Source organism: Bubalus kerabau, chromosome 3, assembly GCF_029407905.1.
Source record: "Bubalus kerabau isolate K-KA32 ecotype Philippines breed swamp buffalo chromosome 3, PCC_UOA_SB_1v2, whole genome shotgun sequence".
Classification (NCBI taxonomy): Eukaryota; Metazoa; Chordata; class Mammalia; order Artiodactyla; family Bovidae; genus Bubalus; species Bubalus kerabau.
This window is the reverse complement of record NC_073626.1, coordinates 82933687-82960444: the sequence shown is the minus strand read 5'-3', so window position 1 is coordinate 82960444 and position 26758 is coordinate 82933687. Positions and strand designations below refer to the sequence as shown.

Genomic DNA, 26758 nt, shown 5'->3' with positions numbered 1-26758 from the left:
TCTTACTTGGGTTTCTCTTACCTTGGATGTGGGGTATCTCTTCATGGCTGGTCCAGCAAAGCGCAGCATCTTCTTCTTACCTTGGACGAGGGATATCTCCTCACTGCCATCCCTCCTTACCTTGAACGTGGATGAGTTCCTCTGGCCCTTCTGCACCCGCGCAGCCACCGATCCTTGGACCTGGGGTTCTTCCTCTTGGCCACCACCCCTGACTTTGGGTGAGGGGTAGCTCCTCTCGGCCTTGCTTCTGTGAGGTCTATCACAGCCGCCATGCTTCAGTGAAAAGAAATAGATGAAAACAGATATCAATACAAATAAATAGAGGAAGACAACAGAATGGGAAAGACTAGAGATCTCTTCAAGAAAATTAGAGATACCAAGGGAACATTTCATGCAAACACAAGCTCAATAAAGGACAGAAATGGTATGGACCTAACAGAAGTAGAAGATGTTAAGAAGAGGTGGCAAGCATACACAGAAGAACTGTACAAAAAAGATCTTCATGACCCAGGTAATCACCATGGTGTGATCACTCACCTGGAGCCAGACATCCTGGAATGTGAAGTCAAGTGGGCATTAGAGAGCATCACTACAAACAAAGCTAGTGGAGGTGATGGAATTCCAGTGGAGCTATTCCAAATCCTGAAAGATGATGCTGTGAAAGTGCTGCACTCAATATGCCAGCAAATTTGGAAAACTCAGCAGTGGCCACAGGACTGGAAAAGGTCAGTTTTCATTTCAACCCCAAAGAAAGGCAATACCAAAGAATGCTCAAACTACCGCACAATTGCACTCATCTCACACACTAGTTCGGAGAAGGCAATGGCACCCCACTCCAGTACCCTTGCCTGGAAAATCCCACAGACGGATGAGCCTGGTAGGCTGGCAGTCCATGGGGTCGCTAGGAGTCAGACACGACTGAACAACTTCACTTTCACTTTTCACTTTCATGCATTGGAGAAGGAAATAGCAACCTGCTCCGGTGTTCTTGCCTGGAGAATCCCAGGGATGGCGAAGCCTGGTGGGCTGCTGTCTATGGGGTCGCACAGAGTCGGACACGACTGAAGCGACTTAGCAGCAGCAGCACACACTAGTAAAGTAATGCTCAAAATTCTCCAAGCCAGGCTTCAGCAGTACGTGAACCATGAACTTCCAGATGTTCAAGCTGGTTTTAGAAAAGGCAGAGGAACCAGAGATCAAATTGCCAACATCCACTGGATCATCAAAAAAGCAAGAGAGTTCCAGAAACATCTATTTCTGCTTTATCGACTATGCCAAAGCCTTTGACTGTGTGGATCACAATAAACTGTGCAAAATTCTGAAAGAGATGGGAATACCAGACCACCTGACCTGCCTCTTGAAAATCCTGTATGCACGTCAGGAAACAAGAGTTAGAACTGGACATGGAACAACAGACTGGTTCCAAATAGGAAAAGAAGTACATCAAGGCTGTATATTGTCACCCTGCTTATTTAACTTATATGCAGAGTACATCATGAGAAACGCTGGGTTGGAGGAAGCACAAGCTGGAATCAAGATTGCCGGGAGAAATATTAATAACTTCAGATATGCAGATGATACCACCCTTATGGCAGAAAGGGAAGAGGAACTAAAAAGCCTCTTGATGAAAGTGAAAGAGGAGAGTGAAAAAGTTGGCCTAAAGCTCAACATTCAGAAAGCTAAGATCATGGCATCCGGTCCCATCACTTCATGGGAAATAGATGGGGAAACAGTGGAAACAATGTCAGACTTTATATTTTTTGGCTCCAAAATCACTGCAGATGGTGATTGCAGCCATGAAATTAAAAGACGCTTACTCCTTGGAAGGAAAGTTATGACCAACCTAGATAGCATATTGAAAAGCAGAGACATTACTTTGCCAACAAAGGTCCGTCTAGTCAAGGCTATGGTTTTTCCAGTGGTCATGTATGGATGTGAGAGTTGGACTGTGAAGAAAGCTGAGTGCAGAAGAATTGATGCTTTTGAACTGTGGTGTTGGAGAAGACGCTTGAGAGTCCCTTGGACTGCAAGGAAATCCAACTAGTCCATCCTAAAGGAGATCAGTCCTGGGTGTTCTTTGAAGGACTGATGCTAAAGCTGAAACTCCAATACTTTGGCCACCTCATGTGAAGAGTGGACTCATTGGAAAAGACCCTGATGCTGGGAGGGATTGGGGGCAGGAGGAGAAGGGGACGACAGAGGATGAGATGGCTGGATGGCATCACCGATTCAATGGCCATGAGTTTGAGTAAACTCCGGGAGTTGATGATGGACCAGGAGGCCCAGGGTGCTGCGATTCATGGGGTCACAAAGAGTTGGACATGACTGAGTGACTGAACTGAACTGTGTGTGTGTATATATATATATATGTGTGTGTGTGTGTATAAATATATGTGTATATATATACGTGTATGTATATATGTATGTATATGTATATATATATGTATGCATATACCATTTATGTATGTATTTACCATTTCAGCCATTTTATAAGTTTACATTTTGTGGCATTAATTGCATTCACATTATTCTGTAACCATCACCATCATCCATCTCCAGAAATTTTTCATCATCCCAAACTGAAACTCTGTACTGCTTAAACCATAACTCTTCAAACTCTTCTCCTGTCAGCCCTGGTAACAACTATTCAATAGTCTATGTCTATGAATTTGACTATTCTAAGTACTTCATATGTTGCAGAAGGAAATGGCAACCCACTAGCCCGTGGGGTCGCAAGAGTCGCACACAACTTAGCAACTAAACCACTTCCATCAAGTAACTCATATAAGTAGAACTGTACAATATTTGTTCTTTTGTAACTGACTTTCACAGTATAGGGTCTTCAGGTTTCATCCATGTAACAGCATTTATCAGAATTTCCTTCCTTTTAAAGGCACGATAATATTCCATTGTATGTATGTGCTACCTTTTGCTTATCCATTCATATGTTGATGGATACCTTGTTTACCTCTACCCTTTGACTATTGTGAATATGCTTCTATGAAAACAGGTGGGCAAAAATCTGTTTGAGTTTCTGCTTTCACTTCTTTTAGGTATGTACTCTGACATGAAAGTTTTGAATCACATGATAAATGCACATTTAATTTTGTGGGGAACCACCACACTGTCTGCCAGAGAAGCTGCACCATTTTTAAGTGCCCTCTAGCAATGTGCAAACATTCCAATTCTTCCATACTTTCACGGACACTTGATATTTTCTGTTTTTACATTAAAGTTGTTTTATAAATGCTTTATAATGATATAGCATTATGCCTTTCCTCTAGCAGGCTTCCACAAGCATTTATTGAATTAGTGAATGATGTTATATCTTCTGTTCATTGATACTTCCTGCCTCATAGCAACGTATTTTTTAAATCCGGCATTCATGGGCATCAGAATCACTTCTGGTAGTTTGTAAGAAAGCAGATTCCCGAGGCCACATTCCACACCAATTGGGGTTTTAGGACTCTGCAATTTTAACAGCATCTCAGATAATTTTGATGCATGATAAAAGTAGGAATCAGTGCATTTGGCCAGATTGTAAACCCTAGAACGTGGAACTGATCCTTTCTAACCCTTTGGCAGCTTCCCACAGTAAACTCTAAAACTGTTTTCCTTTATATGAACACTGAGATATGTATTTACATGTCTTTTAAACCTCACAAGAGCTATTTTTGGATGGTTGTTTTTCTACCCATGGATTCTGTATGTGAGAGTCATAGAAGCCTGCCGGTGACAGAACATGAGCTTTGTGCTAAATAACAGGTATTGTCTGGTACCCAGCCTGCTTGGGATAATCCATGAAACATTTAATAATATCTTCTTTTATTAAATACCAGCTATCTACATCCTGCAGACAGTTTCCAGGATGCTGGGAGATCAGTCCTTTGACTGTGGATGGGTTTTTGTTCTATAGAATTTGAAAACAAAAGCTGCTTCAATCAGCCTTTACCTGGCAAACCTTGTAAGCTGAGTACCCAGCACAAGCAGGGGTTATGGTCGAAAGTGCACTTCTCTCTTCCATGACTTACTAAATAATGTAGCTGCCAGAGCTAGCTATGAGAGATTTGGTGTCTTGTAACCGCTATCTAGCGACGTATGTCCATCATGCTTGATGTTCATTAGTTAGATGAGATCAGTGAGTTAAAGAACTGTTAAATTTGTATTTTCCTTTAATGGATATGTAACTGTGGTAGCCGAGTCACAGGACAGGAACTTGGCAGAAAAGGACATGGCGGTAAGATAAGCTTATTGCAAATATACAACTTCCCAAATTCTTTTAATAACTTGTCTTAGCTAGGTGCTTTGCCAGTTCTTTTAATAAATGTGAATGAGGAGGTAAAAGAAAGAATAATAAACAAATGCATTATTCCTATCTTTTTCTTCATGTATATGAATTATGCATGTATCTTGTTAGTGACAAATTAAGTAAAGTACTAATTTTAGGTACATTTTCAGAAGGAAAACTAATTGAAAATCTGTTTTGATGAAGTTAGAATACCAAAAAAAAAATTAATGGAACTGGCAACATCTAATATTAAAGCTTTAGTCAGATTTTTTTTAATAGTCTTTAAAACTCTTGATTCATTTCTTTGAAATTCTTATCAGGGAGATGTTCAGCAACTATTTGCCAAAACTAATTAAAAGTTCCCTCCCCAAAATAGCTCAATTAATTTTTTGACAAATATTTTTTGTCATTGCCTTTAAGATTTTTTTCTCTGAAAAAATGAGTACTGCCTGAGAATATTTCAAAGTCAGAACAAAAATACTGAATGCTGGATAAAAGAAAATAGCCAAAAGAGAAAAATAAATTACACTAATATTAGTATTATAAACCTAATGCTAGGGATTCTTACACATTTTTGGAAGATGCTGGTTTAAAATATTTCCCTAATCTTAACTTGCTTTCTACAGTTGCAAGAGAATCTGGCTCAGTGACAGCAGAAATTTGGCATGTTCTTAGAAATCTTTTGTTTTGTACTTTGAAACTACAGTTTGCTGATGTTGATATGCCTCACAATCTTCTTATGTTCTGTCATCTTGTTGGGCTCATTAGCTACTGTGTTAAAGGAGGCTAGTATTATACTGCAAAATATTTTCCCCTTCCAGGCATATAGCTGTAGTTACCAAAGATGAGACATCCACTACGAAAAGTTCTACCATATAATACATTTTTATTCTAATCTGATATTTTTTTTATTATTAAATTGGTAGAGACTTCATTTGATTGACAGAGTTTTCTAAATTTGTTTGGTATGAAAATAGCTAAAATGTATGTGAAAACATGTTTTTATACTGTAGTCATATTTTAGGGCTTCAGGAGAAGCCCAGAGTCTACTCTGATCCCTGAAATGCAGTGTTTAGAGGGTGCTGTGTGTTGGGAAAATAAAAGATTTAGAAACCAGTAGAAATAATTGCATGCAAACAGGCATTTATTTTTAAAAAGCAAGTTGATTTATGTAAAAATTCTTATATGAAACAGCTTTGTCATGCAATCAGAACCCTCTGCAGCATGCTGTGTTCAGAACTTCAAAACAGACATTTAATGATTGGATACAGTAAACAGGGTTAAATAACCCCCTGAAGAACTCCACCTTCCTGTATCTGGCAAAAGGCTTCCCATCCAGGTCCCCACAGGAAATATGTTGAAGAGGCTTCCCGAGTTCCTGAAGTCGAGTTTGTATCCATCATAATGTTTGGCTGGTTACTTGATGTGAAGTGCCATGAATTTTGAGCAATGGAAATGACATCACTTGCAGTCAGACTCAAGCATCATTTCATAGAAGCAATATAAATACATATACATAACCACAGAGGGAAAAAGGAATGGTCGCACGCTGATTCTAGGGAGGCTTTGGTAGTGTTGTAATTTAAAACAGAGATGACCGCAGTAAACTGACTCTTGGGTTTGAATTACCTTCAATGGCTTTTCTCTGCTGCGTGAAAACTGAGAATATTGGAATTTGATGCTATAAATATTAGAGTAATAGGTGGAAGATTTTTAAATATTTCATAAAAATCTATAATTGTTTCAAAAGGCATCATTTTTTCTTCTCTCCCAAGGAAGAGGGTAGACAATTTAAAGTTGCTAAAGACTATTGTTTTTTAAGTGTGGGAAAGCCAACTTCCTCAAATCTCAATACACTAACACAATTATTTTTCCTTTTTAAAATGCTTTCAGTTCTTGAGCATATGGATGTATTTTGAATTAATGAAATACATTTACTTCCATGTGTTTATTTGCTTAATGTTATACTGTCAATTTATTTCAATATTTTGATGCTACCTTCCTATTTACTAGTTCAGATGGTCACATAATTTCACTGTGTAGCTGAACTATAATTAAAACATTCCTCATGCTTTGAACTTTAGGATTTTCTTTTATAATGACTACAAAAATGCTGGAAGGGACATTTGCATATAAAGAGGGTTCTTCTATTAAATTATTACCTCAGGATAAATTTTCTCTTTTGGAAATATAAGCCAAAATTATCAGCATTTTTGTCACCCTTGCTATATATCAGGCTGTTCAAAATTTTTCACTTACTATGATTCTTTAATAATAATCATATATTTTTTAGATCTGGAAGTGTGTTTCAAATTGATAAATAATTCTGCTTTAAACTTGAAACACTCTTAGAACAAAATTATACCAAAGCATGTTTCTAAATACAAGACACAAGAGTTATGATTTACAAGAAGTGTTAGTAAATCAACCATATAAGACTATTTACAAAGCTTATTTAAAATTTGACTTCAGGGAATTTCAGTAGAACGGGAAAGCATTTGGCAATTTTTCTTCTTACCAAGAGTTGCTCAGAGACTTAATTTTTCTTTGAGCAGATTGGTGTGCTTGACAGGCAAAAATCATTGTTGTTCGTGACACGTGCCACACACCTTATATATCACATAGTGTTATAATTACATATTATGTTATATATTATTATAGCTATATACTATAATTATATTTATAAATAAACTCAATGGAACAATAATAGAGGCAGGAGATAATTCTTATAGAGATCACAAGGTATAAGAACATTTTTGTAAGTGTTCAGTTGTTAATGACTTGATGACTTAATCTTGGTTAAGGTTTTCCTTTCCTTGCTTAAAAATTCTCCCTCTATACACCTGATACTCTTTTATATAAGATAGCAAGCAGATCACTGGGTAGCAACAAGAACTAAAGACTTTGGAATCCTCATGTGAATGTTGGCTCATTTATATAATACACTAAACCTTGGCAGATTTTATCTCTGTCAGTCCATACAAACTATTACTCTTTTTATTATTGTTTCACAACAGATCTGAAAGTGTGGACTTCCGATCACCTTCTTTAAAATGACCTCAGATGCTTATTAAATAGTGAACCACTGCATCTTTGATAAGTCAGGAATTGTTCTTCAAGAGAGTCATGCCTTAAGTTGAGACCCGAAGCATAATTATGAGGTATCAGAACATAAAGAGGAAGAGTATGGAGGCAGAAAGAACAGCATTTGCAGAAGTCTTCTGAAAGGAAAGAAAATAAGGAATATATGAGACTGAAAGAACATGGTGTTGAAATCCCAGAGAAAGAGGATGATAGAGAAGAATATTGCTTGAAAATCTATTAAATCATTAATACAATCCCCCAAACAAGGAAAAATGCAGAGTCCATTTACTGAAGTTAGATCAAAACACTTTGTGTCACATGTGACAATGCAGGACAGCATGCATGTCTATGCCAACATTGGATGTATTATGCCTAGTGCTTTTTCTCTCTTTTTTTTTTTTCAGTTAATCCTGCTCCTGTGGACATTTTTGAGTTTTACTCTACCTCAGTCTGCTTAGCTAAAACCTCTGTCTCAACTGACTCAACATAGTTACGCCTAACTTAGGCAAGACATCCACTCAACACTGAAAACCAAAGTCCAAAATTCCTAAACTCAAGTTGTTCTTGAGCATTGCTCACCTGGGGGTCTAGATTCTACCATATCCACAAACAAACCTCTGGATACGTGAACACAAGTAGATCCTGTGTGAGTCCAGTTTTGTCTTACTGAATGTGAAAGAACAGGATGCTGTAACCAACTGGCCACCTTTGCAGTACAGTCACAGGTAGATCACTTACATAGTTCCTGGGGATCTTTATTTCAACCCAGTTTTTTAAGTTAAAATTTTCTTTGATTTTAACTACATTTTAATTCAGTGATTTTCAGTTCAGTTCAGTCGCTCAGTCGTGTCCGACTCTTTGTGACCCCATGAATCGCAGCATGCCAGGCCTCCCTGTCCATAACCAACTCCCAGAGTTCACTCATCGAGTTCCATCGAGTCAGTGATGCCATCCAGCCATCTCATCCTCTGTCATCCCCTTCTCCTCCTGCCCCCAATCCCTCCCAGCATCAGAGTCTTTTCCAATGAGTCAACTCTTCACATGAGGTGGCCAAAGTATTGGAGTTTCAGCTTTAGCTTCAGTCCTTCCAAAGAAATCCCAGGGCTGATCTCCTTCAGAATGGACTGGTTGGATCTCCTTGCAGTCCAAGGGACTCTCAAGAGTCTTCTCCAACACCACAGTTCAAAAGCATCAATTCTTCGGCGCTCAGCCTTCTTCACAGTCCAACTCTCACATCCATACATGACCACTGGAAAAACTATAGCCTTGACTAGACGGACCTTTGTTGGCAAAGTAATGTCTCTGCTTTTCAATATGCTATCTAGGTTGGTCATAACTTTCCTTCCAAGGAGTAAGCATCTTTTAATTTCATGGCTACAGTCACCATCTGCAGTGATTTTGGAGCCCCCCCCCCAAAAAAAAAGTCTGACACTGTTTCCACTGTTTCCCCATCTATTTCCCATGAAGTGATGGGACCGGATGCCATGATCTTCATTTTCTGAATGTTGAGCTTTAAGCCAACTTTTTCACTCTTTCACTTTCATCAAGAGGCTTTTTAGTTCCTCTTCACTTTCTGCCATAAGGTGGTGTCATCTGCATATCTGAGGTTATTGATATTCATTCCGGCAATCTTGATTCCAGCTTGTGCTTCTTCCAGCCCAGCGTTTCTCATGATGTACTCTGCATATAAGTTAAATAAGCAGGGTGACAATATACAGCCTTGACGTACTCCTTTACCTATTTGGAACCAGTCTGTTGTTCCATGTCCAGTTCTAACTGTTGCTTCCTGACCTGCATACAAATTTCTCAAGAGGCAGATCAGGTGGTCTGGTATTCCCATCTCTTTCAGAATTTTCCACAGTTTATGGTGATCCACACAGTCAAAGGCTTTGGCATAGTCAATAAAGCAGAAATAGATGCTTTTCTGGAACTCTCTTGCTTTTTCCATGATCCAGCAGATGTTGGCAATTTGATCTCTGGTTCCTCTGCCTTTTCTAAAACCAGCTTGAGCATCAGGAAGTTCACGGTTCACATATTGCTGAAGCCTGGCTTGGAGAATTTTGAGCATTACTTTACTAGCGTGTGAGATGAGTGCAATTGTGTGGTAGTTTGAGCATTCTTTGGCATTGCCTTTCTTTGGGATTGGAATGAAAACTGACCTTTTCCAGTCCTGTGGATTTTGGTTGTTACAAAATATGCAGTTATCTTCCTCAGTTCACACATCCCAGATTCCTCAATTTGGGGAAATTCTCTCCTTTTTATACCTAAATGTTGCAGTTTGTCATGTGGTTTTTAACAGATGCCAGCTGTTTTTTAATAAAACAAAAATACAAAAAGGTATTTGTTAAATATAGTAATTAACAGAAACACTTTTTAAAAACTTGTCAAAATCATAACTTAGATGAATAACTAATCAGTTTATTAAATGGCAACCCACTCCAGTATTCTTGCCTGAAAAACCCCGTGGACAGAAGAGCCTAATGGGCTAAGGTCCACAGGGTTACAAAGAATCGGACATGGCTGAGCAACTGAGCGTGCACATGCACAGACACATGTGCACGCACACACACACACACACACTAAGAAGAAATCTGAGGCTTACTTTTTCTAGTTAGTGATTTTTGCCTTGTGTCAATGCTTTCCAAAATGGCTCTGATGAAAGATAACACTTAAGGATGTTAGGAGCAGTTTATGATAAAAGGTCCTTTGCTTACATAAGCATAGAACACCCCTGAATTGCTTAGGCTTCTTTTTGTCTCAAAGATTTTTCAACAGCCTTTAATTTAAAAGTTCACATTATAGCTCTCTCAGAACAGTATGAATATTAAGTTTCTTAAACTTATTTATCTAGATAATACTTGCTGTAATGTTTTCTGTAAAATGTCACTGAAGACTATAGAGTTCAATGGGACACTTTAAGGGCAATGCCTCCATCTGCCATGTTGACTGTCATTTCCTGACCAGGGAATATAGGAAGAAGAGTTATGCTCAGCCATACCACATCCCAGCACACTTAGTCATAAGGGGAACAGTGGCATGCATCATCATGACAATACTGAAAACATGTGGGCTCGTGACCTACTTGTTGGAGTTAGATAGTAGATATTTCTTACTGAGGGCTTCCCAGATGGCTCAGTGGTAAAGAATCTGCCTACTGAGAAGGAGACACAGTTTCTATCCCTGGGTCAGGAATATTCCCTGGAGAAGGAAATGTCAACCCACTCCAGCATTCTTGCCTGGGAAATCCCATGGACAGAGGAGCCTGGCACGCTACAGTCCGTGGGGTTTCAAAGAGTCAAACATGACAGCGACTACATAGCAGCAAGAGTATTGAGCAAGAGTATTATGCCAGTGTGTAATCAGCAAATACAAACCAAATACAGGTTAAACAGCAAAAGTTTAATATGAAGAATTAACAGCCACAATAAAAGTGTAACCATAATATATAAGGAAATACTATATGGTACCCTAGGGCTGAGGGAGAGTAACCAAGGAAGGACAAACTCAAAAAGAGTTCAGACCCCCTTGGAGAAGGTGTGGCTCAGCCCTAGAAAAGCAGAGTGGAGAGGCTTGCTGGTTTAGCTAGGTTGGAGCTGCTCTGGAGTTTCTAAACAAGCAATAGGCCACCCTTCAGGGTACAGCCTGAATGGGTGATCAACAATTGGTAGCAAGGAAATGCAGTGGTAATCAGTGTGCCTATCTGGGCTAGAGACGTCAGAGGACAGAGACTGTGCAGGAGCTGGCAGAGGAAACAGCAGATGGGTTTTATCTCCTGTGTTATGGACCAGCTGCACGCAGGCTGCTCAAGGCCTCCTAGAATCAACAGCTGCTCCCTGTGTGACCCTCCAGGACACAGGCAGCTATGGGATTTGTTTCCATCCTGAGAGGACTGTGGAAAGATTATCCCCAGGCTAAGGCTATAAGATCATGAGTGGTGGCGTTCCATGTCTGTGACTGGACAAGCTCCACTGGGTGTTCTCACATTCTCCTAACCCCTGACACAGCAGCCATGCAAGAACTTGCTGTATAAGCTCTTCTTCCTACAGTGTCCCTCTGGCGCCCTCTATTGAGAAAGCCAAACGTTATAAAGAAGAAATGCTTAAAGGGATTCATTTGTTGTTCAGTGGCTCAGTCGTCTCCGACTCTTTGCAACTGCACGGACTGTAGCCCGCCAAGCTTCCCTGTCCTTCGCCATCTTCTGGAGCTTGCTCAAACTCATGTCCATTGAGTCGATGATGGTGATGGTACATTTATCATGGTGCATATATTGAATGGTACACCTTGAGGTGAGAGGCAATAAATTGACAACTGACATAGGCATGTAGCTTACCATTCATATTAGTGACCTATGTAGCAGAGTACCTTACCACTCTCTGTCACTGCACAAGGTGAAATGCTATTTCTATGTTTCTAATCCTTCCCAAGTAAAATAAAATCTGTTCACTTTTTTTTTTTTTGGTTTTCAACATCTTCAGCTCAGTTCAGTTGCTCAGTTGTGTCCGACTCTTTGCTACTGCATGGACTGCAGCATGCCAGGCTTCCCTGTCCATCACCAGCTCCCAGAGTTTACTATTTTATTTTGAAATTATTCTAGGTTCACAGGAAGTGCAAACATAATGCAAAATGAGCTTATGTACCTCATTAATATAGACTATTCTCAAAAGCAGGAAATCAATATAGACACAACAATGTGTATATATATACATATATATTTTCATGCCATTTTATCACATATAGACTTTTGTACTTTTGTTATAGCTGTTAATTCTTTACAACCAAAGCAAGAAAGATGTGGAATGTTTCATCCTCTCACAGATCTTTTACTTCAGTCAACCCACCTGACCCCTATATTCATAACCTCTGGCAGCCACTAATCTGTTCCACATATCTATAATTTTTCAATTTCATGAATGTTATATAAATATAATCATACACTATGTGAATTTTTTGAGATTGGATTTTTCACTCAGTATAATATCTATATATATATAGTTAGTTAGCTAATAATTTTTATCTACTCTGCAATCTCTGTCTTTTAGTTAGTTTTTTAGACCATTTATATTTTATATAATAATATTACTGGGCCCACCATTTGATTTTGTTTTATCTTATTCCCTCTGCTTTTTGTTTCTCTCTTTACTTTTTCATGCCATCTGTGAGTTATTTGAATAGCTCTTGGAATTTATTTTGATTTATCTGGACTGCAAGGAGATCCAACCAGTCCACTCTGAAGGAGATCAGCCCTGGGATTTCTTTGGAAGGAATGATGCTAAAGCTGAAACTCCAGTACTTTGGCCACCTCATGCGAAGAGTTGACTCATTGGAAAAGACTGTGATGCTGGGAGGGATTGGGGGCAGGAGGAGAAGGGGCCGACAGAGGATGAGATGGCTGGATGGCATCACTGACTCGATGGACGTGAGTCTGAGTGAACTCTGGGAGTTGGTGATGGACAGGGAGGCCTGGCGTGCTGCGATTCATGGGGTCGCAAAGAGTCAGACACGACTGAGCGACTGATCTGATCTGATAGTGCATTTTAATATATCTCATATGTGATGGATTTTTTAAGTGCTTTCTGTAGGTCTCACATTATACACATATAACTTAACACAATCTATTGACCTCAACAATCTCCCAGCTTGAGTGAAATGTAGAAACTTTACCTTCTTTATCCCTTCACTATTGCTAGTCCATAATATAATTGTCTCAAATAAATCATCTCCATATACTGAGTACCATATCAGATAGTGTTATACTTATTGCATCAACCATCAACATATTTTAGAATATTCAAGAGGAGAAAGTCTAATGCATTTATCTATGATTTTGCTCTTTGCGTTGTTTCTTTTGTATTTCAAGAACTCCCTTAGTCATTCTCTTAGGGTAAGTTTGATGGTAATGAATTCTCTGAGTTTTTCTTCGAGAATATTGTCACTTTGCCTTCATTTCTGAAGGTTAATTTTGGTAGAGACATAATTTGGGGTTGACGGTCATTTTCTATTAGCACTTGAAAAATATTTGTCACTTCCTCCTGAACTTCATGGTTTCTGATGTGATATTCACTGTCATTCAAATTGTTTTTCCTCTATAGGTAAGGTTTCATATATTTCTTACTGATTTCAATATTTCTGTTTTTTTCAAAATTTTGTTTTTCTGAAATTTTATTTTGATGTGTCGCAGCGATTCACTCAACTTTTTTTTACTGTCTTTTTTTTTTTTTTACTATCTCTTACTATGTCTTTTCATATCTTTTGTTATTTAAAAAGTTAGAAAATTTTTATCCATGTTGTCTAATAATATTTTTCAGCACCACCATCTTTCTCCTCTTCTGGGATCCCAATAACATGATTGCTGGATCTTTCTTATGGTCTCACTGGTCTCTGATGTTTTAGTTTTTTTTACTATATTTTCTTTGTGTGTTTACATCAGGTAATTTCTATCATTTTGTATTTGAGTTCATTGACCCTTTATTTTGTCCTTTCCATTCTGCTGAGACTATCCAGTGAAGTTTCCTTTTCTTTTGCTTTATTTATATCTCATTTCTAAAATTTCAATTTGTTTTTTTTTAATCTTCTATTTGCTAAGCCTTTTCCTTTTGAACATGTTTAAAGCAGTTTGTAATTGTTCATTTAGCAATTTTATGATGACTACTTTAAAATTCTTGCCAGATAGTTCCAAATGTCTGAGTGACCTCAGTGTTATTACCCATTGATTGTTTTTCTCCTTCAGTGTTTAGGTTTTCATGGCATTTCAGTATCTGGACACTTGGGCAACTATGTTATGAACTTTGGATCTTACCTAAATCTGTTTCAGAAGATGAAGGGAGGAGTTGCCTCATTATTGCCAAGTTGAGGTAGAAGTCCAATTTCCCCAGTTAGTGTTCTTTGACTACCTGGAGAAGGGAATCCACTACTGTTATGTGGTGGTGGGATTACTGATACCCTGCCTGGCTGGGAAGGGGATTGCTCCCTTTTATGGCTCCCCCTGTAGCCTCCACCGATACCACTGCTAGAAGAGAACCCCTACCAACAGTGAATGTTGGTGAAAGTTGTAGTTTCAAACTCCAGCATCCTCCGATACAGTCAGGGAAGAGCAAAAATGTTTCATTGCCATTAGGTGGTGCAAAAGTACAGGATCCTTGTGTGTGTGTGTGTGTGTGTGTGTGTGTGTGTGTGTGTGTTAGTCGCTCAGTCGTGTCCAACTCTTTGCGACCCCATGGACTGTAGCCCGCCAGGCTTCTCAGTCTATGGAATTCTCCAGGCAAGAACACTGGAGTGAATTGCCATTCCCTTCTCCAGAGGAACTTCCCAACCCAGGGATCAAAACCAAGTCTCCTGCATCACAGGCAGATTCTTTACCATTTGAGCTACAGGGAAGTCTATGATCCTTACATGGCCACCAATGGTATCTTGGAGGAAGACTTTTTTTCATTGAATGGGTATGAAAATCCTGGCCCTTCACCCAGTTTTCTGATACCATGGTTATAGTGGTAGGGGAGGGAAGTCGATGAGGGATTTGTGATAAATATATATTTGATCTTTGTCTGTCGCTCCTGGCATACCGCTCCTAAAGCTCTTAGAATCTCTGAAGTGATGACTGACTGTTTTGTATGATGATGAGGTGATTGATGGCTGGGGGCCCAAGATAGCTTCAAAATGAGGGTTACTCACCAGAAACACCAAAGCGTGATTAAAAGATGGAAATTTTAACCATACACCCTGACCTCCAATGAGGGGAATGGGGCTAGAGATTGAGTTAATCATCAATCACCCATGATTTAATCACTCATGCCTATGTAATTGTTAGACAGTTAGAATAGGAAAAAGGAGTCCATAATGGCAGTGGCTAAAAGACAAAGAAAGGAAAAAGCCCATGAAAATAGAACAAAGGAAGGTCCAAGGACCAGAGTGAGAATCTCAGGTAAAACAGCCCTCCTTGCTAGCCCAATTTACAGAGGGCAAGCTCAGGGGGAGGAGAAAAAACATACAAAGAGAGGAGCCAAAATTGAGTCGGGGGCTTTTCTTCTCTTCACATCTTTTGGGCCGGCCCACCCTCACACCTCTAGGATATCTTTTCCTTCTGCTTGCCAATTAAAACTGAGCTGTATTACCTATCCATCCATCACTTCAAATTTTTCTGTGGTGAGACAGAGCTGAGGAAATTACAAACTCCCCTGACATAATGATACCTGTGTAAAAGCTCTTTAAATGGTGGATTTGGAGGGCTTCTGGGTTGGTGACTACATCAAAGTGCTTGGAGAGTAGCACGCCTGGAGAAGGCATGGAGGCTCCACAACCCCTCCCATACTTGGCCTATGCATCTTTTAGATTTGACTGTCCATGGGTTGTATCCTTTATAATAAACAGGTACATTTAAGTAATGTAACTTTCTGAGTTCTATACACCCTTCTAGAAAAATTAACAAACCTGAGTAGGGCATCATGAGAACCCCCAACTTATAACCAGTTTGTCCAAGGTACACGTGGCAACCAGGGACTTATAACTGGCCTCTGAAGTAGGGGAAGTCTTGTGGCACTGAAGCGTTAACCTTTGGAATCTGTGCTAATGCCAGATAGTTAAACTGAATTGTAGCAATCCCCATTGGAGTCCAGAGAGGTATGGCAATTATTGTCTAAAAGTTTTGCTAACTTTCCCCTTTCCGACTTCTTTTGCAAGAGACAGCAGGCTGTTCGTTCCTATTGGAGTCTTTGGGTTACTGGCTCTTTGAGCAACATGTTCTGGATATATGACTAAAAGAAAACTCAAGGAATTCACCACCATTTTGTTCCTCAAGTGCAAAAGTTCCTAGACTGTCTGCCTTCTCTTTCAAAGCCTCTTATGTTTCATTGTACGTATTATTTCCAGGATTTTTAGCTATATTTAGAGAGAGGAATTGAGAAAATATGCCTATTCCATCTTCATCTAGAGATAGAATTTCCAAGTCAGTTTTGAATATTAGGATCACCTTTCCTATATGAGAAAAATGGTTTTCCTTCTCCATCTTCGAGTTTTTTTCCCTCCCAGCTTTCCATTCCTAATTATGCAAGATTGACTCAGAAACAATTTTTTCATTAAATAACCTCATGAGGTCACTATTACCAGCTATGAAATGTTTCCACCATTCTTTCCTTTGCTAGTAAGATTTTCTCTGAAGTCCATCTACACATGAGACACAGACATTTTCAGCATATGTTGATCAGGCTCTCACCATATGTTGATCATTCTCCAAAACAGATATTCAGGTCTTGTTGGGTGCTACTGTTTTATTGAGACTTTCTATAATAAGAGGCTAATCCAAACTTATTAATTAGCAATATCATTAAAACCAAAATTTCCAGTCTGTTCAGCCTATGGATTTGTGGTTTAAAATAACCTCTTTCTGTAAAGCTTTCTTATCTAGGAGACTCCCACTTAGCATAAATGATTGAGTGATTAAAATGATTTAGCCAGAGATGGATCTGGGAATGGAACTAACAGCTACTAGAAGATCTAATTCACACTAGACATTTTACACATTATCTAATGTGCTTCTCAAAATAAAGCCTTAATGTATATAAGTCCATTTTACCAATGAAGCTTTTGCAAGGTCACACAGTTGGTAAAACCCAACCTGGGATTGAGCTCCTACTGTACATATAGAGCTAGCCAGCAGTCTATGAACCATTAGTCAACCATTAATCAATTAGTGGATAGAAAACATTTTCTTAAGTGAAGGATATTAGAAAATATCATCAGACGTTTCACATAGTAAAGTGAAAAATTATTTAATGAAAACCAGTTCACTTCATATACATATATGTATGTATGTATACCTATAAATAAATTTATTAATATATGTGCACTGAATCCCAGTGCATAAAAACATTTTTTATAATGTGGTTGGCGGACAGAGAAATCTGGAGCCATTTTATTAGGTGACCTTTTGAGATACTCTCACTTAATCTAAGTGAGATTGTTTACCATACCCACTGTGCTAATACTTTTCCAGGAAAAAGTGTCATCCTTCAAGAGCAAAATATATTTTTTGAAGCCCCAAATGTACTGTGTAGAATCTCTGGGTTACAACAGAAAGTTGCTGTTTCTATGATAAGAATTCATGCTAATGTGTAGCTCTTGATGCCTATGATTCGTTTATGTGTGTATATATATTTGTTTCTGGTAAAAGTACATTTTACAACTTGATTTTTTCCTACTCACCACAAAACTCTGTATCAAAGTTAAAATTTAATCAGTTTCATAATGAGATATGAATTAGACACTTGAAGTACAAAGAAGACATTACACTCCAGTGGTTAAAAGGGAAGGTTCTGCAGTCACACAGATGTATTTTAAATCCAGGCTCTGTCATACAGAACCTTAGGCAAATTAATTCTCAACTTCCTTACCTGAAATAGTATTCATAGTAGCAACTAACTCATTTTGAGAATGTTGGAATTAAAATGAGGTATACATATAAATTATTATCAAAGTATTTTTCTTATAGCAAAAATGTAATAGCTTTTAGCTATTAGTCTAAATCTTTTAAGTTAATACATTTGCAGAAACCAGGAATTACAAAAGAAGCCCTGAATGGTTACAGGCAGAAAATAAACCCCCTTTTTTCCTGATGTTAAATCACCCAGTCGTGTCTGACTCTTTGTGACCCCATGGACTGTAGCACGCTAGGCTGCTCTGTTCATGGGATTTCCCAGGCAAGAATACTGGAGTGGGTTGCCATTTCCTTTTTCAGGGGACCTTTCCTACCCAGGGATCAAACCCATGTCTCTTGAGTCTCCTGAATTGGCATACGGATTTTTTTTAGCCCTAGCACCACCTGGGAATGACATTCCTGTTGGACTTGTTAAATTGCTTTTTCCTCAGAACATACATGACTGAATGACTAACAGAATATACTAAATGATGAGAGAATATTGCTTAAATTTTACTTTGTAAGTAATTATTGGCTGATTTAACATGAAAGAAAGGGGAAGAAAAGAATGTTTTCCTAGTTTTGTCTATATATGGTTTTAATATATATGTATGTTTCTATAGTTTTGCCTATAAATCAACATTTATAGTCAAATGTTCATGACTTAGGGCTTCCCTGATAGCTCAGTTGGTAAAGAATCCGCCTGCAATGCAGGAGACCCTGGTTCATTTCCTGGGTCAGGAATATTCACTGGAGAAGGGATAGGCTACCCACTCCAGTATTCTTGGGCTTCCCTTGTGGCTCAGCTGGTGAAGAATCTGCCCACAATGCAGGAGACCCAAGTTGGATCCCTGGGTTGGAAAGATCCCCTGGAGAAGGGAAAGGCCACCCACTCCAGTATTATGGCCTGGAGAATTCTATGGAATTCAATGGATTCTATAGTCCATGGAGTTGCAAAGAGTTGGACACAACTGTCCATGGCTGTACAAATCAGTCCTCTCCATAATCTAATTCTCAGTTAACTGACATAACTTTGAAGGGTCAAGTCATGAGCCAGAAATTATATAGCAAAGCTGGATTTCAATACTGGAACACAAATCCCAAGATCTGGCGCACCTAAACAATGTTTAGAAAATTATTCACACATATCTTTAATGAAAGGACTTTTGATATTGCAGGACAACCTGGAATCATCCATGTTCCCAATGCAGAAGGGCTCTTTGAACCTCCTGCGGCAGAAATGGGAATCCAGCGATTACCAGAAAAGCGAGTACAGTCCCAGGGGCAGTCGTTGCAGGCTTTTCCAGCCTCAAGAAAACAAATTGCTTGAACCTGAAGGAGAGGTAGCATCAACACCTGGACCTCCAGATCCTCCAACTCTGCTCCGAAGTGTCAGAGAAGAGATATTGAGTGCAGAGTCTGAAGAGAAGTGCCCTGAGGACAAGAGTGATTACTCTAGGGACTATGGTCAGCTGGAAGTGCTGAAGGAGGATTCCCTGAGTGGTCAGCACAGGATTGAACGGTTCTCCATTGCCCTTGATGAGCTGAGGAGTGTGTTTGAAGCTCCACGGAGTGGAAACAGACAAGCTGGACCAGCTGAGTACAGCCAGAAGGTAAGGAGCCATTGATTGAGAGTCCAAATTTATAATAGACAAGATAGGCAGCTTGTCTAGCCTTCCATTTATAAGCATATAGTTGTTTTTTTTTTCTTTTCCCCCTCTCCACTATTCTAGACAGATATCCTGAAGCAACCATGTAATACAGTGTGAAATGTGGCATCCACTGTTATTGACTTCCTCTGTGGTCTGTTCCTTTGGGAACTTGATCTCCTTTCACTCCCACAAAAACAGCTCTGATAGGCCCTTTAGGTAGATATTTCTTTACGTATATGCCTTATTTCTGCAGCTAGGTTGTAAGTTCCTTAGAGGTAAGGACAATTTCTCATCAATCTTTGTACTTCAAACATCTAAGAAATGGTGCTGCATTTAGCTCCATGAGGATTTATCAGGATTTATCAGTAATGATGGTGAAGTGGAACAAGTGAAGGCTCTGGAACCAACTGTAACCTAGATTTTAATCCTGACACCTGCCATTTACTTCTAGCTGTGTGAAGTTTAACATTGTGAATGTGTGTCTTAATCTGCTACTTCTCAGGCATCTTGTAAGAATTACTGATATTATATACAGTCTGGATTATTTTGTGGTAAAGGATGATTATGTCTCAGTGATCATGGTGTACTGTAATGTCACCTATAAAATATGTCTATTAGCTAAAGGGGACATTTATTCAAATACAGGAAATAGGATTAGCAGCATTGTTAACAAATACCACATTTATATTTCTCTTGTCAGTTAAAAGCAACAACTGCTTAAACTGAAATTGCTTGAATGTATCACACTCAACAGAGTCCCTACAAAAGAGATTATAGTTGAATTTCATAAATAATTAATAAATAATCTCAGGTTTTCCATTGGGAAGCAAATTCCATGCTCTGTTTGTTTGTTTTTTTGTTTTTTAAGCTTAGTGACAGTTATCAGGGAGGTACAGTCCTATTCTTGTTAATGGATAATTAGCCTTTGTTGAAGGCTTCACAGAAATAGAAAAATTTTCAAAATAAATTATTTTGCTAATATTTGCTCTCAGGTATTTATTGGGACATATTGTAGTTATGATGAGACCATTGTTGTATATCAAGTAACTCAACTTGGTTTAATGAGAATAAGGGATATAAAGTTATAAAAATGAGGTTATGTTGAAGCTAGAGAATGTCTCAAAAAAAATCAAACTGTTGATACTTGCTAATCTCTAATGTGAGGACTTTGTTTCCCTCCTTTCTACTCTATAGGTGCAAATTTTTTGTTTATGGCTTTATAATATCTTTTGATTTGATCCCTGGGTCAGGAAGATGCCCTGGAGAAGGAAATGGCAACCCACTCCAGTATTCTTGCCTGGAGAATCCCCTGGACAGAGGAGCCTGGTGGGCTAAAGTCCATGGGGTCGCAAAGACTTGGACGTGACTGAGCGACTAACACACACACAACACACACACAGCTGGATGTCTAAGGACTGGGGAACACTTAACATAGATCCTTACAATGTCATTTATTCTTACCTTAATGAATTAAGTAAAGTCACAGAAAAGAGTTTCATCTCTGTTGACTTTAGTATTATAATTCTGAATATTTACCCGAGATAATTGATTAAAGAATTGGCTAAAGATAGAAAACACCATTCTTATAAATTATGTAATACAACCTATCCTCATCTGGAACAGATGTAGCTGCTTAAATACAATATTTTTTTAAAAAACAAAACATTAATAAGAGTTTCTGGTTGAAATGCGAGATTACTACTCACGCTTGGTATGGTATGTGATTTTTGGATCTGGTGCCCATAAAAATAATTATGGAAAAAAATCCGATGTGAAAACACCTCTTGGTTTTCAAAAATGAAATTTGATTAACATCTTTAATATACTGTGTTCTAGCTATTCTAAGGTACTCTGCCATAACATGATATTTCCCTAAATGTATAAAACATGGATTGTCTGTTTAGAAATTTTTAATCTGTAGAAATGAACATGAATTTTAGAATAAGTTCTTATGAATGAATGTTAGTAATGGTTGCAGAACTCTCTATATAAATTCCATATGACTTCTAAAACAAGGAGGAAAAAATGAAAAGAAAAATGAGAATCCAATGAGAAATTAACTTCTTTCTTCCAATGAATCATTTTCTGTTACTAGGCATGCAAAAAGAGTCCTAGTTCAACTTAAAATTATGTATTTCATGCAAAAGCTTAGCTAGCAATTTTATACAACTTAGCATTTAACCCTTTGTTTCTATAGATCCCTTTCTTCTTTCTTATATCAATACTTTGTTATTATTATAAGTTAATGGCATAATATTGATTTGCATAAGTTATCCAAAATATACTAACTACTTTATAACTGACGTTTATATTTATGGAGACCCTGTATTGAGATATTGGTGATGTGGGGAAAGGTATTCAATATTTATGATATTTAATGTAAAGACAAAAAATAATTTCAGATAAGAAAGGTTATTACAATTAGGAATTCATCTCAACAATAATAAACAAGAACTGCATTTTCGTGTTGTTGTAGAGGGGAACTCTTCAGCAATAGGCACTTGTTAAGAAAAATTTCATAAAATTATTGAGGTTCAGTGTAAGTTTGTAAACTTTTTAAAGGCATGGAATCTTTTATATATATGTACATATATTTACAGATATGCACACAAATATATTTGTTTAAAACATTTAAAGTCAACATAGGAGAAACATGTCTTTATTAAAAAGTGTCCATTAACAGATAGTTTAGAAAATATTTGTTAATGGGTAAAAGGAATTATATGAGCCAGTGTTGTTTCTATAAGCATATAAGCTCATAAAATAGAGATGATCTTAACCCCTAAAAGTAGTCACTGTATTTCAGAGATTTTGTTAAAACAATTTACCTTAATATAATTGTAATAGAAACTTAATGAGAAAATCTTAAAATAATTTACCTGCTGGCATTTTATAACTTCAAAAGAGACACAGCCTATTATTATCAACTGTAAAACTCCTTATAAAAGGAACATAGAATGAACTTTTGCACTGAGGATTTTTATGCTCATGAGGCAGACAATAATTCAAAGACATAAATTCAAACAGGCATTATCCCAAATAAATGAAATGGAACATGATTTTAATAGAATTTTTAAGAACTTATAAGAATCTAAGATTATAAATTTCAGAGAAAATGCCATATCCACTTGTAACAATAAGAAATTGTTATTATGTCATGCGATGTATCCATTAGCATTTGCTGCATAACAAACCACCTTGAAATTAGAATCTTTAAGCAATATACATCTGTGATTGCTTACAATTCTCTAGTGAGCTGGGAAGTTTATCTAGTGTTTTCTGGCCTCACACATATATCTATGGTCAGTTGCCAAGTGAGCAGGAGTCTGGCTACTCTGGGATGGTTCCAGGGCTAGGACAACTCTGTTCTGCCCCATGTGGTCTTTCCTCCTCCAGTGGGTTGCCCAGATTTATGCTTAGGCCATAGAAGTATCAAGAAAGACAGTGGAACTTCCTGAGGGCTCTGAAGGTCTCCTCTCAGAGCTTGCCCATCTAGTCTTCATATTGTATTGGAGAAAAATCATCACAAAACAAGCCAGATTATAATGTGCTAAGATATATTTTACCTCTTGATGGGAGGAATTGCAGACTCACATTTGCAAAGATCTTCATGACACAGATAATCACAATGGTATGATCACTCACATCCTGGAATGCAAAGTCAAGTGGGCCTTAGGAAGCATCACTACAAACAAAGCTAGTGGAGGTGATGGAATTCCAGTTGAGCTATTTCAAATCCTAAAAGATGATGCTGTGAAAGTGCTACACTCACTATGCCAGCAAATTTGGAAAATTCAGCAGTGGCCCACAGGACTGGAAAAGGTCAGTTTTCATTCCAATCCCAAAGAAAGGCAATACCAAAGAATGCTCAAACTACCACACAATTGTACTCATTTCACACGCTAGTAAGGTAATGCTCAAAATTCTCCAAGCCAGACTTGAACAGTGCATGAATAGTGAACTTACAGATGTACAAGCTGATTTTAGAAAAGGCAGTGGAACAAGAGATCAAATTGCCAACATCTGTTGAATTATCAAAAAAGCAAGAGAGTTTCAGAAAAACATCTATTTCTGCTTTATTGACTATGCCAAAGCCTTCGACTGTGTGGATCACCAAAAACTATAGAAAATTATTAAAGGATGGGAATACCAGACCACCTTACCTGCCTCTTGAGAAATCTGTACACAGGTCAGGAAGCAAGAGTTAGAACTGGACATGGAACAACAGACTGGTTCCAAATAGGAAAAGGAGTACGTCAAGGCTGTGTATTGTCACCCTGCTTATTTAACTTATATGCAGAGTACATCATGAGAAACGCTGGGCTGGATGAAGGACAAGCTGGAATCAAGATTGCCAAGAGAGAAATATCAGTAACCTCAGATATGCAGATGACACCACCCTCATGGCAGAAAGCAAAGAAGAACTAAAGAGCCTCTTGATGAAAGTGAAAGAGGAGAGTGAAGAAGTTGGCTTAAAGCTCAACATTTAGAAAACTAAGATCATGGCATCTGGCCCCATCACTTGAAGGCAAATAGATGGGGAAACAGTGGAAACAGTGACAGCCTATTTTGAGGGACTCTAAAATCACTGCAGATGGTGAATGCAGCCATGAAATTAAGACATTTAGTCCTTAGAAGAAAAGTTATGACCAACCTAGATGGCATATTAAAAAACAGAGACATTACTTTACCAACAAAGGTCTATCTATTCAAGGCTATGGTTTTTCCAGTAGTCACGTATGGACGTGAGAGTTGGGCTATAAACAAAGCTGAGTGCCGAAGAATTGATGTTTTTCAACTGTGGTGTTGGGGAAGACTCTTGAGAGTCCCTTGGACTGCAAGGAGATCCAACCAGTCCATCCTAAAGGAAATCAGTCCTGAATATTCATTGGAAGGACTGATGCTGAAACTGAAACTCCATTACTTTGGCCACCTGATGTGAATAACTGACTCATTTGAAAAGACCCTGATGAGGGGAAAGATTGAGGGCAGGAGGAGAAGGGGATGACAGAGGATGAGATGGCTGGATGGCATCACCGACTCAATGGACATGAGTCTGAGTAAACTCCAGTAGTTGGTGATGGACAGGGAGACCTGGGATGCTGCAGTCCATGGAGTTGCAAAGAGTCGGACACAACTGAGTGACTGAACTGCACTGAACTGATTTGCAAGGGTAAACAGTCAAGGAGATGAACAATTGGAGCTACTCTATAAACAATCTACCACAAGCAAGTTTATAAACTCATTCAAGAATCAGAATGGTTTAATTTATCATGAATAAATGCAAAATCAGGAAAAGGACTTTACAGAAAGGATACATAATTTTAGCTATTTGTGGACAAAGCTGTTTTCTTATTCTTCTCTTAGATTCAATTAATTGACTACACTGATGATAATACAGAAGCAGAATAATAGCCTCCCAAAGATGTCCACATCCTGATCCCCAGAACTTGTGAATATGTTACTAATAAGGCAAAGGGGACATTTAAATGTGGTTAAGGATCTTGAGATGGAAAAGTTTTCCTGAAGTATACCAGGTGAAAATAGGGTGTTTGTAAAAAGGAGGCAGGAATGTCAGAGTCAGAGATAATCAGAGAAGATATGATGACAGAACCAGAGATGGGAATGGTACAAGGCCATGATCCAAGGAATGTGGGCAGCCTCTGGAAACAGAGGCGAGGAAACCAGGCCCTCCCCCTCCACCCCCTCCCCTGCCCACAGCATCCAGAAGGCATGTTTTCCTAAAGACATCTTAACCTTAGGCCAGTGAAACTAACTTCGGACTTTGATCCCCAATACTATAAGGTCATAAATTTGTGTTGTTTTAAGCCACTAAGCTTATGGTAATTTGTTTCAGCAGCTATACAGAGACTAATACAATTATATTGTAGACTTTTCAAAATCTGTTAAAAAATGGTAGGTAGTATATGATTTTGGGTTTTCCTCTGCTCTTCCCTGATGAACGTATTCCCATATTTTAAAATCATATTTTTGACTCTTTTCTATATGTAGTTGATGATATGCATGTTTGTAACTTTAGGTAACCAAGAAACATTAATAAATTTAGTTTTGGATGATCTGTATTTTATATGCAACACAAAGTCACCTAAAAGGGTGAATTTATTAGGAGAGGAAGTTTGGCAAAGGAATAACAACAAAAGAAAAAGAAAAGGAAGAATATTATAAAGAACAAGTAAACACAAAACATTGTGAGATACACTTGCTTCAAATCATGTTTCTTCTATGAGTAAATATATATTTAGGTGGAATATACATGCAATTTTAAACTTAATTCTGGATTGGCCACCTGATGCGAAGAGCCAACTTATTGAAAAAGACCTTGATGCTGGAAAATATTGAAGGCAGGAAGAGAAGGGGACAACAGAAGATGAGATAGTTGGATGGCATCACTGACTCAATGGACCATGAGCTTGAGCAAAATTCCAGGAGATGGTGAAGGACAGGGAAGCTTGGAGTACTGCAGTCCATGGGGCTGCAAAGAATCAAACACAACTTAGCGACTGAACAACACAAACAACTCTGGGTATTAGATTTTGAATAGCAGCAGTGTTTAGACTAATTTGGAGCAAAGCAAGCTTGTGCAAGTTCTTTAGTCTTTTTTCCCAGTCCTCCGTTGCTATCCATAGCACTAGAACAGTGAGACCACTAAGCAAGGGCCACTGAAAGATCACTTCAGCCTTCCCTATGATCCTAGTGTGAATAAAGGGTTTCTTGATTCAATTAATAATTAAATTTTCATCTATTCCATTCATATCTTTAAACTCCAAATATTAAATGATTTTATTTTCACAGTAAATTACTTAATGATTTACTTGTTTTCAATGCACAGATATGACCTTTGTCATAAACCCCACTCACTTGTGCAATCTGTTTAATTTACCCAACACTCCAACAGAAACTGTTTCTGTCATTTACTTAGGCTGTAGATTGACACAGAGCATTCAGGCCTGAGCTGAACTTGATCAATCTCAGGAGGCACAGTCACCCCATTGTAGCTAGTTATGTGGCCTCAGAATGCATTGATTCCGTCTATTGTATGTGGCTGGATGGCATCACTGACTCGATGGACGTGAGTCTGAGTGAACTCCGGGAGTTGGTGATGGACAGGGAGGCCTGGCGTGCTGCGATTCATGGGGTCGCAACGAGTCAGACACGACTGAGCGACTGATCTGATCTGATCTGATTGTATGATTGGAGGCTCACAGAAGGACATGAAGACACAGGCTAACAGACTGTGGACCTATGTGTGCATCAGTGATTGAATAGGATATAAACAATTAAATAGGGGCTAGTTTCCAGAATATTATT

General features: G+C 38.3%; 1 protein-coding gene across 2 annotated transcripts in view; it reads left to right on the top strand.

The window, feature by feature from the left end:
* The window catches only part of LOC129646351 (uncharacterized), a 572274-nt gene that overhangs the window by 330704 nt on the left and 214812 nt on the right, over positions 1-26758 (top strand). For both annotated transcript variants that reach the window (XM_055572369.1, XM_055572370.1), the window contains one exon: positions 18956-19390. In XM_055572369.1, the coding sequence (XP_055428344.1) occupies positions 18956-19390 (435 nt within the window). The remainder of the gene's footprint in view (positions 1-18955; positions 19391-26758) is intronic.